At 45.3% G+C, this 19505-nt stretch overlaps 1 protein-coding gene across 1 annotated transcript in view; it reads right to left on the reverse strand.

Annotated features, from left to right (window-relative positions):
- The window catches only part of FAM21 (Family with sequence similarity 21), a 98301-nt gene that overhangs the window by 74186 nt on the left and 4610 nt on the right, over positions 1 to 19505 (reverse strand). The window contains exons 4-9 of the mRNA XM_089548493.1: positions 13748 to 13819; positions 13611 to 13673; positions 11970 to 12246; positions 8194 to 8285; positions 6168 to 6405; positions 2803 to 2948 (exon numbers count right to left, since the gene is read on the reverse strand). Coding sequence (XP_089404619.1) covers positions 2803 to 2948; positions 6168 to 6405; positions 8194 to 8285; positions 11970 to 12246; positions 13611 to 13673; positions 13748 to 13819 — 888 coding nt within the window. The remainder of the gene's footprint in view (positions 1 to 2802; positions 2949 to 6167; positions 6406 to 8193; positions 8286 to 11969; positions 12247 to 13610; positions 13674 to 13747; positions 13820 to 19505) is intronic.

Raw genomic sequence — 19505 nt, forward strand, 5'->3', positions numbered from 1 at the left:
TTTGCGTACACAAACAAGTAGTTTTATAATGGCACATGCATGCTTAGCGTATGCAAATGGAGATGCCATGAGAGCCTCAGCTTAAGTGGCACTATCTGGTTTGCAGAAAGGGAACCATTTTTGTTAACAAACTGACTTTTCTCTTGTGGGAATCCTGGCTTCCCGCCGTCGCCTTTGCGCGGCTAGCCGGCCTCCCGCGTTGTTTCTCCTCTTTCCCTTGCTCCCGCCTCAGGCGGTGGAGAGGCGGCTGGGTGACTAATCACTGTCATTTAGCCACAGCTCCGCCCCGGCTCCCCAAGGGCCTTTGCCATTGGCGCCTTTTGGCGGGAATCCGGGACCCGCTCTGGGCGGCCGCGCACCGCGCAACCGTCCGAGCGGGGCCGAGAGAGAGATCCCTCCGAGACAGCGTAAGGTGCGTACGTTACTGTTTGTCCGTGCCGGCTTTGCCGCTCGGACCAGTGCATACTCGAGCTCGGCCGCACGTGTCCGCTGACCTGCAGCGGCTCGAGCCTGTCCAGCGGGGTCCAGCGACCTCTGACAGGCGTACCTTGCGTTGAATGCCCACTCTCTCTCGCAACCGGCCCAACGGTCGACACGAGAGAGAGATCACAGCACTGCCGCGGGGACATTCTCCTGCAGCGGCGTGCTAGCGGCGCACATTGCTCGAGTCGCTTCGTGCGAGCAGCGGAGCCTTGCTCCTCGCGCGCCCCCGGGACGGGGTGACTATTGAGTGTGTGTGTATCAGCTGGAGGACGACGTGAATAAACGTCTCCTTTGTGAACTTGGAGGCCTATTTCTTTGCGGCGAATCGCTCTCCTCCCAGCGGAGGTTGAGTGCACCGCATCGGTGTCCCAGTGTGTGTGTGGTGACGGCTGATCGGGGCCCTTGGCTCGCGCGAAGCTCGAACCCGCGGTGGGTGGTGGCCTGTGTCCACGTAGAAACCCACACTCTTAAAGCCTAGAAGCGGCAAAATCGTTAAACAAAAAAAGGAGCACCGTATTTACTCGCATAATGATCGCACTCGCGTAATGATCGCACCCCCGAATTTTGTTGGCAAAATTCAGTTTTTTTTATTCCCCGCGTAATGATCACACCCCAAACTTGCCGCGGCAATTTGTTGACGATGTCGAGTCTAGCCGACGATGATCGCACTTGCTTATCTGTCTGACAGATGGCACGTGCAGATTACCATCTTGCTCTGCCAGCATTGCAGCGGCAGCCGCCTGTTGGTTGACCTGCGGTCACACGGGCAGTCTAAATGTGGTTATCTCGAATCACGGTTCGCCGTTGTCGCAAGTCTCGCCACTGTTCTGGGTTGCGTTCAACGAACGAAGTGACGCGGTGATCCGGCTAAACTTTATTGTTATCGTAAATAATAAGCCCTGGGATACGGGAACGTCAAAAATTAATGTTCTTGAGGATCGCGAGCCTGTACCGAGTTTTTGGTAGGAGTAATAACTGCGATACTAGCTAGTTTTACGTTCGCAGCCGCGCAGCAGCTGCCGCCGTTGCAGCGCGAGTGACCCGGTCTGCTTGGCCAGTTCTGCTGCGAAGGCATCGCTGAAATCGACCGTATATATTTCTTTTAATATGAAACAATGCGGTTGTGAGTAAGGCAGCGCCATAAGTAGAACATTCATTATAGCGTTAGTCAATTCAAAGGCGCCGTCCACTGTGACTTCGATACGAAACAAGTTAGGCCTAGCGATGACTAGGGAGTACAGAGCGCGCCGTCGTCCGCAGCGCTCGCGGGCGGCACCATTGCGGTAAGCGCGCGGAATCCAGCGCTTCTAGCGTTGCGAACGTGTCACCAAAGTACATCAACGATGCAACAGGGACCAGACATTTTTCGGCGTAACGGCGGTAAAATGCGTAGCTTGAGCGCCGCGGGACGTTGCTGTTGTACGCTGCTGCCGCGCTATCGGACGAGATTGAAGGCCACATAAAAGCGCCGTCGCGCAGCACTCTACCTTCTCGGCTAACGACGTAAGCCGAGATCGCCGAGATCGGTTCGCGATAACCGCGGGTAGCGCGCCAGTGTGATAAGGGTTGTCTGCCTGCGACTTGTTTGCGTTTTCGGTGCTCGAATTTTTTTTTTTTAATTTACCCGGCGTAATGATCGCACCCCTAAATTTGCGTCAATCTTTTGAAAAAAAAAAGTGCGATCATTATGCGAGTAAATACGGTAAATTTAATGTCACAGGTGAGATGAGACGAAGTGAAAGTATGACAAATGGACTGAAAACAGCAATAACAATGAATGCACCTCGCAGCAAGGGTTCACTCCTGCATCAAAGAGTAAAGTGTGTTGGAAGCACTCTTTGCCTATGCACTTCATTTCACGGAAGTGTCGACTGATGGCATGTCAACAATGTCAGGGCTACGAGGAGGGTAGTGAAAAGCTTAACTAACGCTGTTGGAGCGCTGCCATGGCATTATCAGGCCTGAGGGATGCATTGCAATGTGCCCGAGTTAGCGCTCCTGTCTATCTTACTCCATGGCCGGGAGCATGGAAGCTTACTTACGTTTCCCACATTCAACACAATTAGTTTTATGCGAATACTTTTGCAGCCAAAACCGTGTCCAACTGTTTCTATGCCACAAAAATTTAGTCTATTTCTTGATGCATAAAATTCTCCCTGCTATCGCTTTGTTTTCTTCCTCAGGATTTGAGCTACCAAGCCCAAAATTATGTCCAATGTCATTACGGCCCACGCCGTGGCTACCATGGTGCAGGCACCCATCACTTCATTCAGCCTTTCAGCGCTCGAACAAAACAACCACTGTGCAACGCCCACATACCTCATCGCTGTCATCATTGAAGAGCTTCCCGTCACCACTGAAGAGACCACTCTTGCGCACAAACGGTGATGCCTTTTCTCCTTCTGGACTGTCCTCAGTGCTGCTCAGCCCAAACAAGGTGTCCTCTTTGCCCTTGGCACCATCCTCTGCAATAAAACCCCGAGTCTGTTATCAGGCATTCAATGCGAAGCAAAAAGTTCCTTAGTAAGGCTAAAGCCTTTAATGGCTCATACTCGCGGCCATGACTCTGTCCGTCCGTCCATCAATTACATCTGAAGTGAAAGTCAACTAGCCATTACTAGTCACAAGTCATGACTAACTAGTCATTAACCAGTCATGACTGGTTAGTCAAGACTAGTTAGACATTAGCCAGCAATGACTAGTCATGACAGGTTAATCATTAACCAATTATGACTAGTTAGTCATAAATGCATTAGTCATGACAAACTAGTCATTAACCAGTCATCACTAATTAGTCAACCAATCATGACTGCTTAGTCAACCAATCATGACAAATTATTCAATAACCAATCATGACTACTTAGTCATGGGTCATGACTAATTAGCCATGTCTAGCCAATCCAAGTCGCCCCACAGCCGCCTCGTGTGTGCCAACGGCCGCGCAGCCAAAATTGTGTGGAAAGGCTTTCGCTTGCGCACTTTAGATCATCAAAGTGCCACCTGAATTTTTCTGGTCAGCTGCAGTTTGCAGAGCGAAAAGGACAAAACTGTCATACACTGCCATTTCAACAAGTTTGGTTTGGTTTGGTTTATGGGGTTTAACGTCCCAAAGAGACTCAGGCTATGAGAGACACCGTAATGGAGGGCTCCGGAAATTTCGACCACCTGGGGTTCTTTAACGTGCACTGACATCGCACAGTACACGAGCCTCCAGAATTTCTCCTCCAAAGAAATTCTAGCCACCACGGCCGGGATCGAACCCGCGTCTTTTGGGTTAGCAGTCGAGCACCATAACCACTCAGCCACCGCGGCGGTGCAATTTCAACAAGTGTTGCAGTTTTTAAAACCAAGAAAAGCATTTGATATTACCTGTGGCCAGCTACAAATCACAAAATAAATGAAGCACCTAATTGTAATAGTAAAAAAGATAGCTATTAGCTTGCTAGCCAAAATGTCTTAGCTGTTTCCTGATGGTTGCCACTGCTGACCATACTACACCAAAGAAGGCTACAGCAGACTCTCATTAATACAAACTTCAAGGGACTGCAAATTTTCGTTTGAATTACCAGAAGTGTGCACCTTAATACGATTCAAGACAAAATGCAATTCCTTTCATGAATATCCATGCATGCAAAACGTATTTTGGAACATTTTCTCTATACAGACATACTTATAACCATTAGCACAGCCTAAAAAATGAGTGAAAGGAACTGATTTGTTCAATCAACCAGCAGTCCCCAACTGGCTGTGTGGTTGAAAAGAAAAAGTTACCAATATAATGTGTTGGTTTTCTGCATTATTTAGGACTTGGAAAAGCTGGGGAAAAAAAAAGTCGGCAGAGACACTGCTTACATAGTTGCCATGCACTGTGGCATGATACTATAACCCGATGGCATGCAGCTGGCAATTCTAAGTCCGCATGGCTCTACATATCCGCCCCCGTTATGTCACCGCACCCCTTCTGATCTGCTCACTAACGTCGTGAAGGCAGTCACCGCCCTACCGCGACCCGCACTCCACTTAACGATATGATGTGAAAGCAAATGGTTTAGTGCCCCTACATGGAGAATTGGTCTTTCTCTCTACCTAACATTCAGATCTCTGTGAGTCCACATACTACTTCTAGCGCAGTGGCGCAGCGGTTCAATGGTGCGCCACTGCCCTCGAATGGCAGGTGCAGCTACCGATGGAATTTGTGCAATCCAGGAAGCTCTTCCTGAGCAACCTCGCACAACCAATCATTAATTTAACTGCCACCTGCCAGGTTGCATGAGGATGCCATCCTTTATGGGTAACATTGGGTACCATCGAGTATCACCGCACACATGCACACACATCAGGCTAAGCTCGTGTAGAAGCACCTTTACAATGACACACTCGACATGCAGTACATCAGGCAGTCTTATGATTTACAATGATTCTCGAGCCATTATCGCGACCCCGCCATCTTGGGAGTTTCTATCTTTACGGAAAATTTTGTAGTCTGGAGGCGTTATTTCATCATCGTTAATGTCAGAGTGAAGCCAAGTTTCCGTGACTATCAAAACATGCGGTTTGAGTGTTATGGCAATGCTTTCTATGTTGTCAGATTTATTTACAACACTGCGAGCATTTAGATTGAGACATCTGAACGGTTTTCTAGTGTCTACGTCGGTTCATTCTGTACGCCTTTGAACTGCTGTAAGACTGTCGAGCTGTTTCTTTATCAAGATTCTTTGATTTTGTTCATCATCCCATTCAAAAAGTTTGCCATCTACCATATTTACTCGCAAAACAGGCATACTCGCATTAGGCGCACCCCCAGTTTGGTCGCAAAAAATCAGATTTTTTTTTTATTTCCGCACATAATACGCACACCCCGAACTTGGCACTGCGATCCATACTGTATTTACACGATTGCAAGCTGACTCAAATGATCTTTTGGCCCTCAAGTAATTCTGTGAGTAATTCTTCAGTGGTCTGTCCAGGGTTAGGTTCCACATCACTGCAAAGCATTAACAAGGATACAGCACAGTCCCGTAGAGCCAGGACAAGTACATAGGCACTATATATGGGCACATCAGCTGGACAAGTCAACAGTTACTGGATTTAACTGTGATACAGTATACAGTGATACAGGTGTACAGTGAGATGACTTTGCTAAAGTTCAGATCTTTAGCTACCTTATGACACCTTTGCATTACATAACCTGTATATTACATTATGTAACCTTGCAAGCACTTCGTGTTAAGCAGGCTTTGTTACTCTGAGACCTTTGTGAGAGAAAGCACTATCTGTCCTGATCTCTCTTACCCTTTTCTTTACCCACTGCAAAAATGCTCATTCCGGCTCAATGTCCTCAGCCTTGCAAAATTTTTACTTGTATGAAGAGCCCAGTGAGTAACCTATGGGCTCGTTTTATCTGGTTTCCTGGGATCAACAGTCATTAATAAGAAAATAACTCGCCATTAATTCACTTGCAGAACCACATGCAAGCCACATGCGTTACACCGATGAGAATAGAGCTCTCGCTGGCCATTGGGATATGTGCCCCCTTGTTACCATGGCCCTGGAGTTAGCCCTCTTGGCAGTGACATGGCTACCACCTCCGCTACTGGAAAGCCTACCCGGTACCACACGCCCGTTTACTAACACACAAAGCAAGGCACTGGGCAGGAACCGGACTGCAGGCGCAGATGACTCACCGGTTCTTCTTCTGGGAGAGGTGCTCCTCTTGGGTGCGACACCATCCCTCCCCACAGCGGCAGACTCATCCCCATCAGAGTCCAGCTCACTGCTGCTGCTGCTCCTCGAGTGCAGCTCTTCTCGGTCAGCAGCAGCAAACACATCCTCATTGCTCTCCGCTCGGGAGCCTCCAAATTCCCGTTGCATGTAGTCGGCCATCTTGTTGTCAATGGCCTCCGCTGGCTTTTTGGATTCTGCCTGCATGCAATAAATACAGCCATTCCACGTCACCGTCACAATCTGTTACTTTGAACCACCACATCAACGCTGTGCTAAGAGGATCTCTTTGAGCAACATGCTTTTTGCAAAGTATGATCAATGACTTAGAAAGGCAGAGCAGAACTGTAGGCCTAAAAATTAATATGCAGAAAACTAAAGTAATATTCGACAGTCTCAGAAGGGAACAGCAATTTACGATTGGTAGTGAGGCATTGGAAATGGTACTTAGGAGGTATAGTGATCGCAGATCTGAACAACAAAAGCACAATAACTACAAGATTAAGAATGGGGTGGAGCACATTCAGCTGGTACTCTGAGATCAGGAATGGCAGTTTAGCAATAACCCTCAAGAGAAAAGTACCTTATCTGAGCGGTACCTTATCGTTACTCACATATGGGGAAGAAACGTGGAGGTTAACAAAAATGGTTCAGCTTAGGTTAAGGACAACGCAGTGAGCTATGGAAAGAAAAATGATAGGTGTAACGTTAAAGGTGCAGCGAAGAGGAATCTGAACTCGTCTTTTTGCCACGGGAACTCAATCTACACGTTCCGAGCATTCTTAGAGACTTAGATTTATTGCCCTGTGTGGCCGATTTCCCTAATTAAATCGAATTAACGTCCGGCTCCCGCCTTTTTTTTTTTTAATTCTCCCCTGTACGGTGGGCGGAGTTGACCAACGCGTGGAGTGCCTTTCACCCAGTCCCGTGGCGGCTTGCCGCCATGCCATCGGCGGAATAATACGTAGTAGTCCGCAGAAGCAAATAGTCCGCGCGTATTTTTATTTCTGCGGGCTTATTTTGCGGCTATATTATCTGCGAATGAAACTATTTATTCACGGAAACCAAAGAACAAAATAAAGCGAAAGCAAAACCTTCACGGAGCTGCCTGAAAGGCACTCCATGCGTTGGTCAACTCTGCCCACCGTATGGGGAGAATCAAAAAATAAAGGCGGGAGCCGGACGTTAATTCGATTTAATTAGGGAAATCGGCCACACAGGGCAATAAGTCGAAGTTTCTAAGAATGTTCGGAACGTGTAGATCGAGTTCCCGCGGCAAAAAGACGAGTTCAGATTCCTCTTCAGTGCACCTTTAAGAGACGGGAAGTGGGCAGAGTAGATAAGGAAACAAAAGCGGGTTAATGACATCCTAGTCGAAATCAAGATGAAGAAATGGGCTTGGGCAGGGTATGTAATGCCAAGCCAAGATAAGCAATGATCATTAAGGGTAATGGAATGGATACCAAGGGAAGGGAAGCGTAGCAGGCAGCAGCAGAAAGTTAATAGCGCAGATGAGATTAAGAAGTTTGCGGGGATAGGGTGGCTGCCGCTGGCATAGGGCAAGGTTAATTGAAGAGGTATGGGAGAGGCCTTTGTCTTGCAGTGGGCGTAGTCCAGCAGATGATGATGCCTATTAAACTTGTGTTTCCACTGCACAATGAATGTCACCTGGACTATACCCCTCCAAAATTATTCCACAATACTTATTTCACCTGTAACCATCTTGCTATAGTGGTTTCTATTTTTTTCTCCTTACGGTTTCCAATTAACTGCTAACATGAACTAATTCCTAGCACTAGACTGAATACCAACCACAGTGTATGCAACTGGTGCAATATTCTGCGCTTTTCCCAGGTCAATAAAGCCCTCTTGGTTTTTATTAGCTTGTCAATCACTGGCGTGAAGTATTCCAGTACGACTGTCCCACTGACCTGTCCAAATCGGGAATCTTTCTCCCGCCCTCGAGAAAAAAAATGATGGTGTCCTCACCAGCAAGAGGTCGCTGTCTACATCAGACCCATCACTCTCCTCTTCCTCCTCGCCCTCTCCTCCATGGCTGCTGCTCTTTTCGTCCGCCTCGTCTGCACAAAAAAAAAAGAAAAGAAAGCAGCACTGGCATGACCTCCACGGCTCCAAAACAGGCTGCCTAGATTACCTGAACAGGTAAGAAAAAATTGCCACTTGTGTGCCGCAGGACAGCACAAAATTCTAGGGACATACAAATATTGAAACTTTCGAATAGAATACGAACATCAAGAAAAAATGGCTTCGAATATCAAATCGAATATTGAATACCTGTTCAGTACCAAAAAAGATATTTCAGAAAATGATAAACAAGCAAATGTTGTTGCCCTTATTTTTTTCAATACAGTGTATGGTCTTTGCAACTGAAATAAAACTAGATTGACTCAGAACCTTATAAAGAAACATGACATGCACAGAAATGCATACTGTTTGATTAGACAGCATAGCTGTATTCAACCTGTAATGTGGTCATGCAAAATGAAATCCATTAAATGACAAGACTGCCAATAAAAAATAACATGATAACTAGTAAAACCTCATTAATTCAGTGTTCAAGGGACTGGAAGAAATGCCCGGGTTATCCGAAGGTCAATTTATAAAATGCCCTACGGACCTCGAAAAAAAAAATGCCGAAAAAGAAAAATGCAGTAAAGCCTTATGAGGCTCCATCACACAAACACCTATAAGCCCATGACGAGAGCCAAGTTTCACCATGCTGGAAGAAAGCATGAACTTAAATGAGGGGGGAACGCATACCGGCATTGGAACTGTGAGACTGCTTCTAAAAAGGAAAGAAATGACCAGCGAAATGACCAGGTGCTAAAGCTGGAATTGGACTACCCGCGAATGCACGGGCCGACAGCTGCCATCGTCATGAGCACGCGGTGAAGCTCATAAACAAACTACATGGCCAGGATATTTTAGCCGCCGTGGTAGCTCAGTGGTTATAGCGCTCGGCTGCTGACCCAAAAGACGCGGGCTCTATCCCGGCCACAGCGGTCGAATTTCGATGAAGGTGAAATTCTAGAGGCCCATGTGTACTGTATCTGTTTTTTGCATCTGTTGGTTTCTTGTTCCATTTGTGGTTTTATTTTCTCCCACAGGGCAGCACATAAAGTCGCCCCTCGTGCTATGTTTGAGTAAATATGGTAGAAAATGTGTAGCTTTACATGGACAGGAAATATGTGGTGGCATCAATATAGCACACCAACAGGACAAGATGATTTTTTTAGCATCTGAACTATGTGAGCATCCCATTTCACGTGTTCCGACAACATGACTCTATAAATATGTGATGTACCTATTGTTAATTCAATCTTTGTGTATGTCTTTATTTTTAGGTGTGAATAATGTTCTTTTACACTTCTTGGCCTCAAGCAGTTATTAATGCAAAATCATTAGATGGCTCATCAACACGAAAACCCAGCTTCACCCAAAAAGTGGCGTTTTTATAAAATTTGCAATTGGATGAAGCAATGAGACATTATCATAACTTAAGAGGGTAGATGTGTAGGCCAGTTGGTGAGAAAGAAAGGTCAAAAAAAGCATTGCTGCCTTTTAATTCCTCCCACTCCAAGGTGGTGAAGCGGGGTATTGCCTCCTCCTGTTTTAGATCCGCAGTTTTAAAATCATGCACTCATATGTTGAAGTCCAGTTTTTCCCTTCAAGTAGAGCGGCTGGAAAAGGCAGGGTACCCGAGGTTTCTGTTAACTGCGGTTGCTGAAACAGTGGCCAATAAGCTCAATAAAAAGAAAAAAGTTGCTTCCCAAGAACCAGCCGGCCAGAAAAAAGTGGAAGTCATTCCCTATCTGCACAGGGTTTCACATAATCTCAAAAAGATTTCAGGCAAATATGGCATCGACATTGTATTTTCGGCACCCTGTAAGCTCTCTAGATTATGCAATCTAGTGGGAAAAGGGGACTCGATTCGAGGAACTTGCGGCAAGAAACATTTGGAAGAAAATAAGCGTGTCGCATGTGCAACAGGGGTAATCTACAAGATCCCCCTCAGTTGTGGGCGTTTTTATATTGGACAAACCGGTAGGTGCTTAAATGATCGCTTGAGAGAACATGCGCGTTCCTTGGGGGAGGCGGGGGGTTCGAATCTGCCTGTTCATTGCCGCAAGTGTCAGGGTTGTTGCCCTCAGTTCAGCCAGACCCAGATTGTTGGAAGAAGGAAGGGGCAGCTTGAAAGAGAGATTGTAGAGGCCATTGCCATCTTGCGCTCGCAACCGGATGAATGCGTTAGTTCGCCTTCGGTTTCCATCCTCCAAAAAGAACTGGGTTTCCTTGACAGGTAACAGGTTGGGTGGCTTCCTTTTGACGTTCTTTTTCTTCCTTTGTCTTGTGGTTTTCATGCTTCCACATGCGGTCGACGGTTTTTAACACTTATGGTATATGTAGATTGTGACTCGCATGATGAGCATTGCATAACGTTTTAAAGTCTGATTTCTGTACATTGTGACTCTCATATCTTTCCTGTGCATTGTTGTCAGTTAGGTGTTGTTATCTGTTGCTTTTCATTCATCCTTTTTTACCCGATTGCAAGATCACACGTGCCTCTGTCTTTATAAAGCCATGAAGTTTCAAATAAAATTTTAGTTGCAAGTACCGCCCTGTGTCGTCTTCTTTCTCTGTCCCGTGTCCGCTGCGGTGTCTAGCTCCTTCGAGACATTATCAAAGTCAGGAAAACATGAAATGTTAACCAGTAATAGGTAGCACTAGTACTTACAAATGCGCCAACTACAAAGGAATAGAATAGAATCAGAATAGAACTGAAACAGAATTAGAATGAAATAAGAACAGAATGGGAATAGAAATGAAATAGAATGTGGAATGCTTTCGCATTACTCGCAAGTAAGCTCCTCAAGTGCCCCCGTTAAGTTTGTTGGATCATTCAAGGAGTTTTGACAAAGTATTATTCGCAGAAGAAAAAAAAGACATCTACGTTGTCTGACGCAATAAATAGACTGGTATCATCAGCGTACAGCATAAATTCTGCACTTTCGCCAATGAATACAGTATCATTTACATAAATGATACTGTAGAATGGGACTAGAATAGGATTAAGTCATTGCCCTGAAGCAGGCCACAGAGAATTTTCTGAAATGAAGAAGTATAATTATTTACCTCAACACAACATTTGCACCCAATAATATACAATTCTAAATGTGAGTGGAGTGCATCGCGAATGCCGTAATGATGTAACTTTTTGAGGATTATAAAATGACTGATCGAATAAAAAGCTTACTGTAGTGAACAAAAATTCCTAATGTAAGCTGATTTACTTCCACATTTCTAACGATAACTTCTTTGTGTCAGGAGTGCGGATTATGCTGAGCAGCCTTTCCTGAAGCCGTGCTGGTGTTTCATGAGTACAGAATGCCTATTAAAGAACGAGGCAAACCCTAAGAGAAGAATATTTTTACTACCTTGAGAAAAAACCGGGAGGACAGATAATGCTCTATAGTTTGCACTGTCATTTTTATCACCACCTTTAAAAGTTATGGACACCTTTGCTCACTTCGTGTCAGCTGGGAAGCATCTGAATTCCATTGCTAGATTAAAAATATATACAGGGTAGTGGGAGTTAAGGTATACTCTAATCCAACGTGTATGAAGTCCCACAAAAAATGCATAAAACTGTACAAGCATTCCCAGTTACATTCCATTCCTCCACAATCTGCTAAAATGAGCAAAACCAACCCTCGTAGTAACTGTTTCAAGGACCAAGCACACACCTTCACTGAGCAGCTCGCCCAGGCCCACCCGATCATCGGCCAGGAAGCGGTCAGAGCCAATGAGTGGTGGCAGGGGCCGCGCCAGGTACGGGTCCAGGGCCCGCAGGAGAGGTTCATTCCTCTCCCGACCCCCGCCCTCCTCTTCGTCAGAGTCGTCCGAGTCACCCTCCTGGTGCAGGTCAATGACCTCCAGCGAAGAGCGAAGCACCTCCACACCCAGCCGGAAGGCCTCAGACACACGCACCACCAGGGCAGCCTCCTGGTCCCCCGACGGCTGCTGCTGCTGCAAGACAGCAAAGGTCTAGGACTGCTCTGGCTTGGATGCAGAACTCTTCACAGGCAGCAAGGACACAATGCTAACCATGCCATCATGGCACTGGGGCCTGCCAAGTCTGCAGCTTCCCAGAAGTAGAGAAGGAAATGAGGGCCATCACCTTTCTCACTTGTCTCATTTTTACCATGAGTCCACCCTCATCTTGTATTGCTTTTACACTTTTTGTCACGCACATATAAGACAGTGAGCATGCTCACTGGGAGCGGAATTTTCTAATTCACTTTAGTTGTTAGTCGCACTAGTGTTTGTCCTACTTTTCATCCTCAGTGTACCGTCTTGTCATGAACCACTTTCATGACTCCCTGGAAGAGGTGAATACGTTGGAGACGCTGAAGTTCATTGGAATCATCATATACATGGGAACTGTTGACCTGCCGCGACCATCTCTCTACTGGAATGCAGGAATCATCTAATCTGGCCTTCTGCCATCAAAAATCATTTCCCGGAATCGGTTTTTCACTTTGCTTGTTTTTTTGTACATAGCAGACCCGGAGGATTCAATGGTGACAGCATCTATTGGCAAGACCTGAAAAGTGTCCTGGCTTTTGAACCACATATAAATGAAACTTCATCCATCCTGATATTCCAGAGCTTTCCCAAAATGCCAAATTCGATCAGCAGGCGTTCAGGGAGCAGCTCATCCAACAAATCTTAGGGTACGATGAGGTAAAAGAAGTCCATGCCTCCAATCCTCCCGTAGAATCCATTAGTCACCAACCGAAAAAAATGGAAAAGAAAAGAAGAAACTGCAAGCTCTGCTATCAGAGAACAAAACAAGAACAAAGATCAAATGGTATGTGCAGCACCTGTCAAGTCTACCTCTGCTTCACATCTTCACCCAATCGATTTTCACAATGGCCCCACAGTCATGACCCCTGTCTTGACAGGCCATGGAAAGAGCAATAATTTTTCCTCAGAGCTGAAACTAGGAAGAATGAGAGCCATAAACATGTGCAATAGTTTGTACATTCCAGTTTTCCTCTAATCAAGTTCTGGCCTAGTGCAGCCGGTAATTTTTGTTTTTGCTGCACACTTTTTTCATGTTTTTGGCATATTTGACAAATAAATGTTGAAGTACCTTTGCACACACGACTGTTTCATTCAGAAGTGTGACTAATAAGCTACTATTTCATGCATTGCAATACGCACTGGGTTTGTTACTTCTTGTGAAAAAAATATTCCTTTCAGTACAGTCCAAATTGTCCATTTTTCGGCGGTAGCAAAAGTTGATGTCAGTTCAACTGAACTCGACCACTGCATCAGCCAGTGCTAAACAACAAATGGCACGGAACTGAATAGCTGCTCACCTGCACATCCCCTTGCGTGTCCTTCAGCTCGGCCCCATCCTTCACTTCCTCATCGTAGACGCGCTGCACGAGACAACAGCACCTGTCATGTGACTGATGCTGGTCAACAAGTGACGACTTGGCCTCTGCTGACTCACATTCTCAACAAACTGCAGGCTGCTCAGGTGGTTGAAGTCATTGATGACGTTGTTGACCTTGACACTGGATACCTGCAGGGGCATAAGAAATGACACATTTGTCAGTTACCTCTGGAGACTGAAAGCCCACTGGATCACTATGCAGTCTATCAGTCATTTCCCCTCAAAAGCGCTGCTGGCTAATCCATTCTCTGCGTTGCTACATTTTTGCAGCAAGTGCAACAGCTGCATCTTCTCTATTGGACACCTTTGCCTCCTCAGTGTTATGCAGTACCTGTAGCACACAGCAACACAAGTGCATCCCCTTGGTTTTCTCCCCACACAAAACATGAGGAGAAGCCAGTCGAGAAAAAGTGCTCCAACGAGTGCTGGGTAAAAAAAGGAGACACTGAATGTAGAGGACAAGACTTGTTTTCTACAAGTTGCTCAGGATGGGACGAGGTGAACACGCTCTTTACTGCACACAGTCCACAGTGTGCCGCCTGCAAGGCAACATGGCGCGAGCCAAGCGGTGCAGTAGCGGTGATGGTGATACGACACTGCTACACTGCATCACAGCTGAGAGCAGGGGGAACATCTCTGCAAGTCCATTTCACTGCCTGCTTCAGCCCCGCTACAGGTGCTGCACTCACAACCTTCTTCGGTGAGATGACAGGGCAAGCAGGCCAACGACCCCACAAGTTATTGCCAGAAGCAGGGGCGGAGGGCAGCACAAAGAACAGAGCAGCATGCCACCACGGGTGCTAAGTACATGCATTAGAAAATGGCAGACCTGGCACTTCCACTCAACTCACTCTATGCAGTGCCTCGTGACCAGTGTGATTTTAATACTCAATGGCATCCACCCAAGCACAGTCAAGCGGCTACAGAGGAAAGCTGTACAGCTTTCCTCTATAGCCGCTTGGCTGCGCTTAGGTGGATGCCAATGAGTGATTTGCTCCCTTATTACAAATTTATGCCACCTTAACTTTTGACTTTAGGGGTGTCATATCATGCTTTTGGATGCAAAGTAAGTATTGGTTGTAAAGAGGTAGAATATTACAGTGAGTGCTGTTAAATATGTGTATATTGAGTGCTGCTGGGGGTTCGCAGTGCACCTGGCTTCACATGGGCTGTGGGCCCAACTGTGCACGTGACAGATGTTTCACCACAGCTGGCCAGACAGAGAGCTCTTCAGCGGAGTGAGCACCGAGGGATGGGGGCAGCGTTGGGAGAAAGCCAGCGGAATGCTGAAGCTGTTGTACTGCACATAGCACAGCCTGTTGACCCCCATCAAGGACGAACCACAAAGCAGCATTTCTTAGGCATCACATGGGCCACTGGCGTCGAAAGAGGTGGAATTCCAGTGCTTAGAGCAAGGAAACGTACGGAAACACGGGTCTCTGGTGAACCCATATCTCAGCATCGGCGCTGGAAATAACTCGCAGGTAGAGATTGGAGGAGACCACTGACAAGCTTCACATCGGCAGTGACTTCCAGATCAATCCACGCAGCCGGCTTGTGTGAAAGCGGAAGTGGCAACGCTCTTCCCACATCACTGTTCCCACAGTAGGTTCCTGGCACCACCTGAATGGGGGATTAGCTACGGACGGAGAAGTTCTCTTATGATCCAAAATCTCTCTACGCCGCCGTCTAGCGACACTAGTTTGTATGCCCTGATGCGTCTAGTTGCTCGTTTTGGTGTCTCAGAGGCGACTGCATGGTTGGCCACCTGCTCTTACTGAATTTAAACAAAGATAGGCCATAAGCTTAGCTTAGCCCGCCTTTTTTTTTTTTTTTTAAGTTTCAATACAATTGCAGGCAGTTTAGGTTGGAAAAGAACAATTTCTTCGCACAATGCAACTCTGAGAAGATTTACTTTGCACAAATTAGTTTATTTGTCATCACCTCTGCACCATGTAGATAGGCCAAATGCAAAGCACCTAGCTGCTGTCAGCGTGCAGCATCTTTGCAGCACATGTTCACACTCCATTATGCGCCCTTTGCCATCATGGGCATAAATAAATCATGAATAAACACTGAGGAGTCTTCGTTCCTAGGAACTGGTCCCACCACTCTGTTGGCACTACAAAACAACACATGATGTCAGAAGTAGAATAGCCATGACAACAGCAGTCTCGCTGCAGAAGCATGGAATTTATGAAGCCATCGGAGCCACTACACTTCACCAATGAAAGCATTAAGCAGTGGCAACTTAAACAAAATATGAACTCTTTCTTAGTTGCTTCCGAGCGCTATATTTGACAGTCTATGATGTTTCTTGGTAAAATGTAAAGCAATCTTTAAGTGCCAATATGGCTTTAAAAAAAATGTCTGCAGAGAACTTCTAGACATCAAAGATAAAATAACTGAGAACATCGAAAAACAAAAGGTTACACTCCAACTATTTTTAGATTTGAAAAAAGTTTTCGACTCGACTGATCATAAATTATTAATACATAAATTAGAAAACTATGGAATACATGGAGTTGCTAGTCATATAATAAGACTTATTTAACAAATAAAAATCGATTTGTCCACCTGAATGCTGTTTTTTCTGATGCTTTGCCAATACAACAGGGTGTACCTCAGAGCTCAAAGCCGGGCCCCACTACTGTTCCTAATTTATGTAAACGATATTGCTCGAATACCTAACACACCAGATTTGACAATGTATGCAGATGACATGTTTTTTGCATGTAATGACTCTACAGTAAATCTGCTTTCAGCGTAAATCCCTACTGTTTGAAAAGTTGAAAAAAAATTGGCTGGTACTGAACACTGCAAAAACTACGTATATTTTAATCAGGGCTAGTAACAAAATCATTACCAGTGATATTAAATATATTTCAATGGTACTGGAGTTAACTGCGCCAAGGAACAAAAATTTTTAGGCATATGGTTTGAGGAGCATCCATCATGGAATTCACATATAAGACAAATATTTATGCACTGACTTGTCTAGATCTGTTGGTGTCATTAATAGGATAACCCAGCTTATTCCACTTTGGCTCAAACAGCGGTTATATAATGCTCTCTTTTATTTGAAGCTCTGCTATGGTGTGTTGGTATAGAGAACAATTTTGAGAACAAATTACAACAAGTTAATTATTTTACAAAAACGACTCCTTCGAATATACTGCACTTACCATAGCTGCTATATAAATCTTGAAACATCTCCACTATTCCAACACTATTCTCTCCTCCATGCAGACAAGATATACTGCAAGAAGCTTCTCATTACCATACATAAGCAAAAATTATTCCCTAAAAAAGGCAATCATGAGACATCTCGTTACCCGCTATAGTGCATTACCAGACACATTCCAAAAATAAGAACAAATTATAGCAAACAAGCATTTACTTATAAGTCTACAGAAATAATAAAAAAGCTTCCAGAACTATTGGATCTCAGTGTCTCAGAAAATCGTTTCAAGAAAAAGCTGTGTGCCTTATTACTTGTCCATAATATTTGCTTTTGCTAAAAACTTGCTTTATTGGTTGGTTTAGGTTGGTTTATGGGGTTTAACGTCCCAAAGCGACTAAGGCTATGAGAGACGCCGTAGTGGAGGGCTCCGGAAATTTCGACCACCTGGGGTAATTTAACGTGCACTGACATCGCACAGTACACGGGCCTCTAGAATTTCTCCTCCAAATAAGTTCTAGCCGCCGCGGCCGGGATCAAACCCGCGTCTTTCGGGACAGCAGCCGAGCACCATAACCGCTGAGCCACCGTGACGGCTAAACTTACTTTATTGTCTTCACAATTTATATATGTATATATACTGTGTATAAGTAGTGCAAATACAATGCATTTTTGTTATTGTGAATGTGTTTTTGTTTTGATTAAGGTAATCACCAAATGTTCCAATCATGCTGTTATTGCTGTTATTGATTTTATACCAGTGTGTGCTGTAACTACATTCAATTTTTTTAGCTGCTGTTTTTGTTTTTTGTACTTGTACGTTATTCCCACTCCCCTCTGTAACGCCTAACGGCCCTGAAGGTAACTAAATAAATAAATAAATAAATTTTTGTTACTGTAATTGTATTCTGCTGTTCGAGATGTGCCTTTTATGTATGCATTTGAATGCATTATCACCACTACTGTAACTGTGTACAGAAGGGGGCTGGGACCTTTGTCAGGCTTTCTGGACCTTTCGTCCCAGTCTCTTCTCACTTTGTTGAGAAATAAAGCTCTTTTAATGAATAAATTAAATCAATTTATGACAATTACCGCTGTCTGGCGGGAAACAATACTTTTTAAAGACACAAGGAGTTGACCTTGATTCATGTTAATGTACTTGCACGATAAGGTCTTGGTCCGAGCCATATGCCACTCATAAATGACGCAAGTGTAATGCCCGCTCCGCAGGTCATGCGCTCCAGAGGTGTGTGTGGACAACTGCACGTTGTGTTTCACCATTCATGAATATACACATTCACTTACTCGTGTAGTGACATTGTATACATGCATACTGCATCATCTGTATTTCGTGCCAAGGATGGTGGCAGACAGGTTTTGTCCTAATGGGTCACATGATCTTTCGCATTAAAAGCCGGGGTGATACTTAAGCTCAGTCTGTATGATTTTTTTAGTTTTACAGTTTTATGGGGGTTTAAAGTCCCAAAGCTACTCAGGCTATGAGGGATGCCCTAGTGAAGGGCTCTAGAAATTTCGACCACCTGGGGTTCTTTAACGTGCACTGACATCGCACAGTACACGGGCCTCTAGAATTTCCCCTCCATCGGAATTCAACCGCCGCGGCTGGGATCGGACCTGCGTCTTTCGGGTCAGCAGCCAAGCACCATAACCACTAAGCCAATGCGGCAGCTTCAGCGCATGATGCAGTGACATCGACGGGTCCAGTCAGTGACTCCACTTCCACATTTTCCACTAACGGGACCCTCAATGCTGTCATGTTAAAAAATAACATCTACCACTGGTGCACATCACCACTGCTTATGTGCAGATAACTGTGCACATAACAGTGAGACAGCAGAAGCAGCACACTGATAAATTGTCAGTGGTACCCGTCTTACGCTTGAAACGTGGGACCCCGCAAGTCTTTTTATGGCGGGTCATACATAAGAGAAATCTTATCACACCTAAACAGAGCTATGAGAAGAGACGCAATATGATACTAAGCTGATGCGCTTTCTTCAGTTCGATCGGTAATCAGCTGCTCTGCATGTAATGACCACAGATTCCTTAAAACCAGAATGAACTTTATGAGCTGAAATAGCTCGAGTGCCTACTTCTTTAAATATGTGCACTGTATGGCTTTCAGCCAAGAGCAGAAAGGCAGTTGCACCTCACAGATAGCGTTGTGCATGAGGTTATCAAAAAGGCCTTTTCTTTTCCACTGTGTCCAGCGTGGTTTCACAGAGTGCCTCTGTGCTTTATTTATCCTAAAAATTGACTGCAGCTAAGAGTCTAGCTGAGCGTTAACTAGTCAACTAACTAAGAGCTTAGACAATGTGGAACGTTACCTGAGTGAAAAAACTGGCTGCCATTGCTGCACCCACGTGCAACACATTGGCACGATCTGAGAAAAGCTGCCACCAGTTAGTGCTCAGCAAAGACAGCATTGTTACAAAACCTAAATGCCTAATATTGTTGCGGGAAAGAATATATTTACAGATATTTACAAATAGACAAGAACAGCTGCGAGCGGCACCGAGAACACAGTCCGAACTTCGTTGTCGTCTTCTACTCTTCCCACTCGTGCCATCGCTGTTTGTCGTCGTCGTCTACTCGCTTCAGGACCCCCGGCTG

The sequence above is a fragment of the Amblyomma mixtum genome, chromosome 6, assembly GCF_055824585.1.
Source record: "Amblyomma mixtum isolate Tamu chromosome 6, ASM5582458v1, whole genome shotgun sequence".
In the NCBI taxonomy this organism is placed as follows: Eukaryota; Metazoa; Arthropoda; class Arachnida; order Ixodida; family Ixodidae; genus Amblyomma; species Amblyomma mixtum.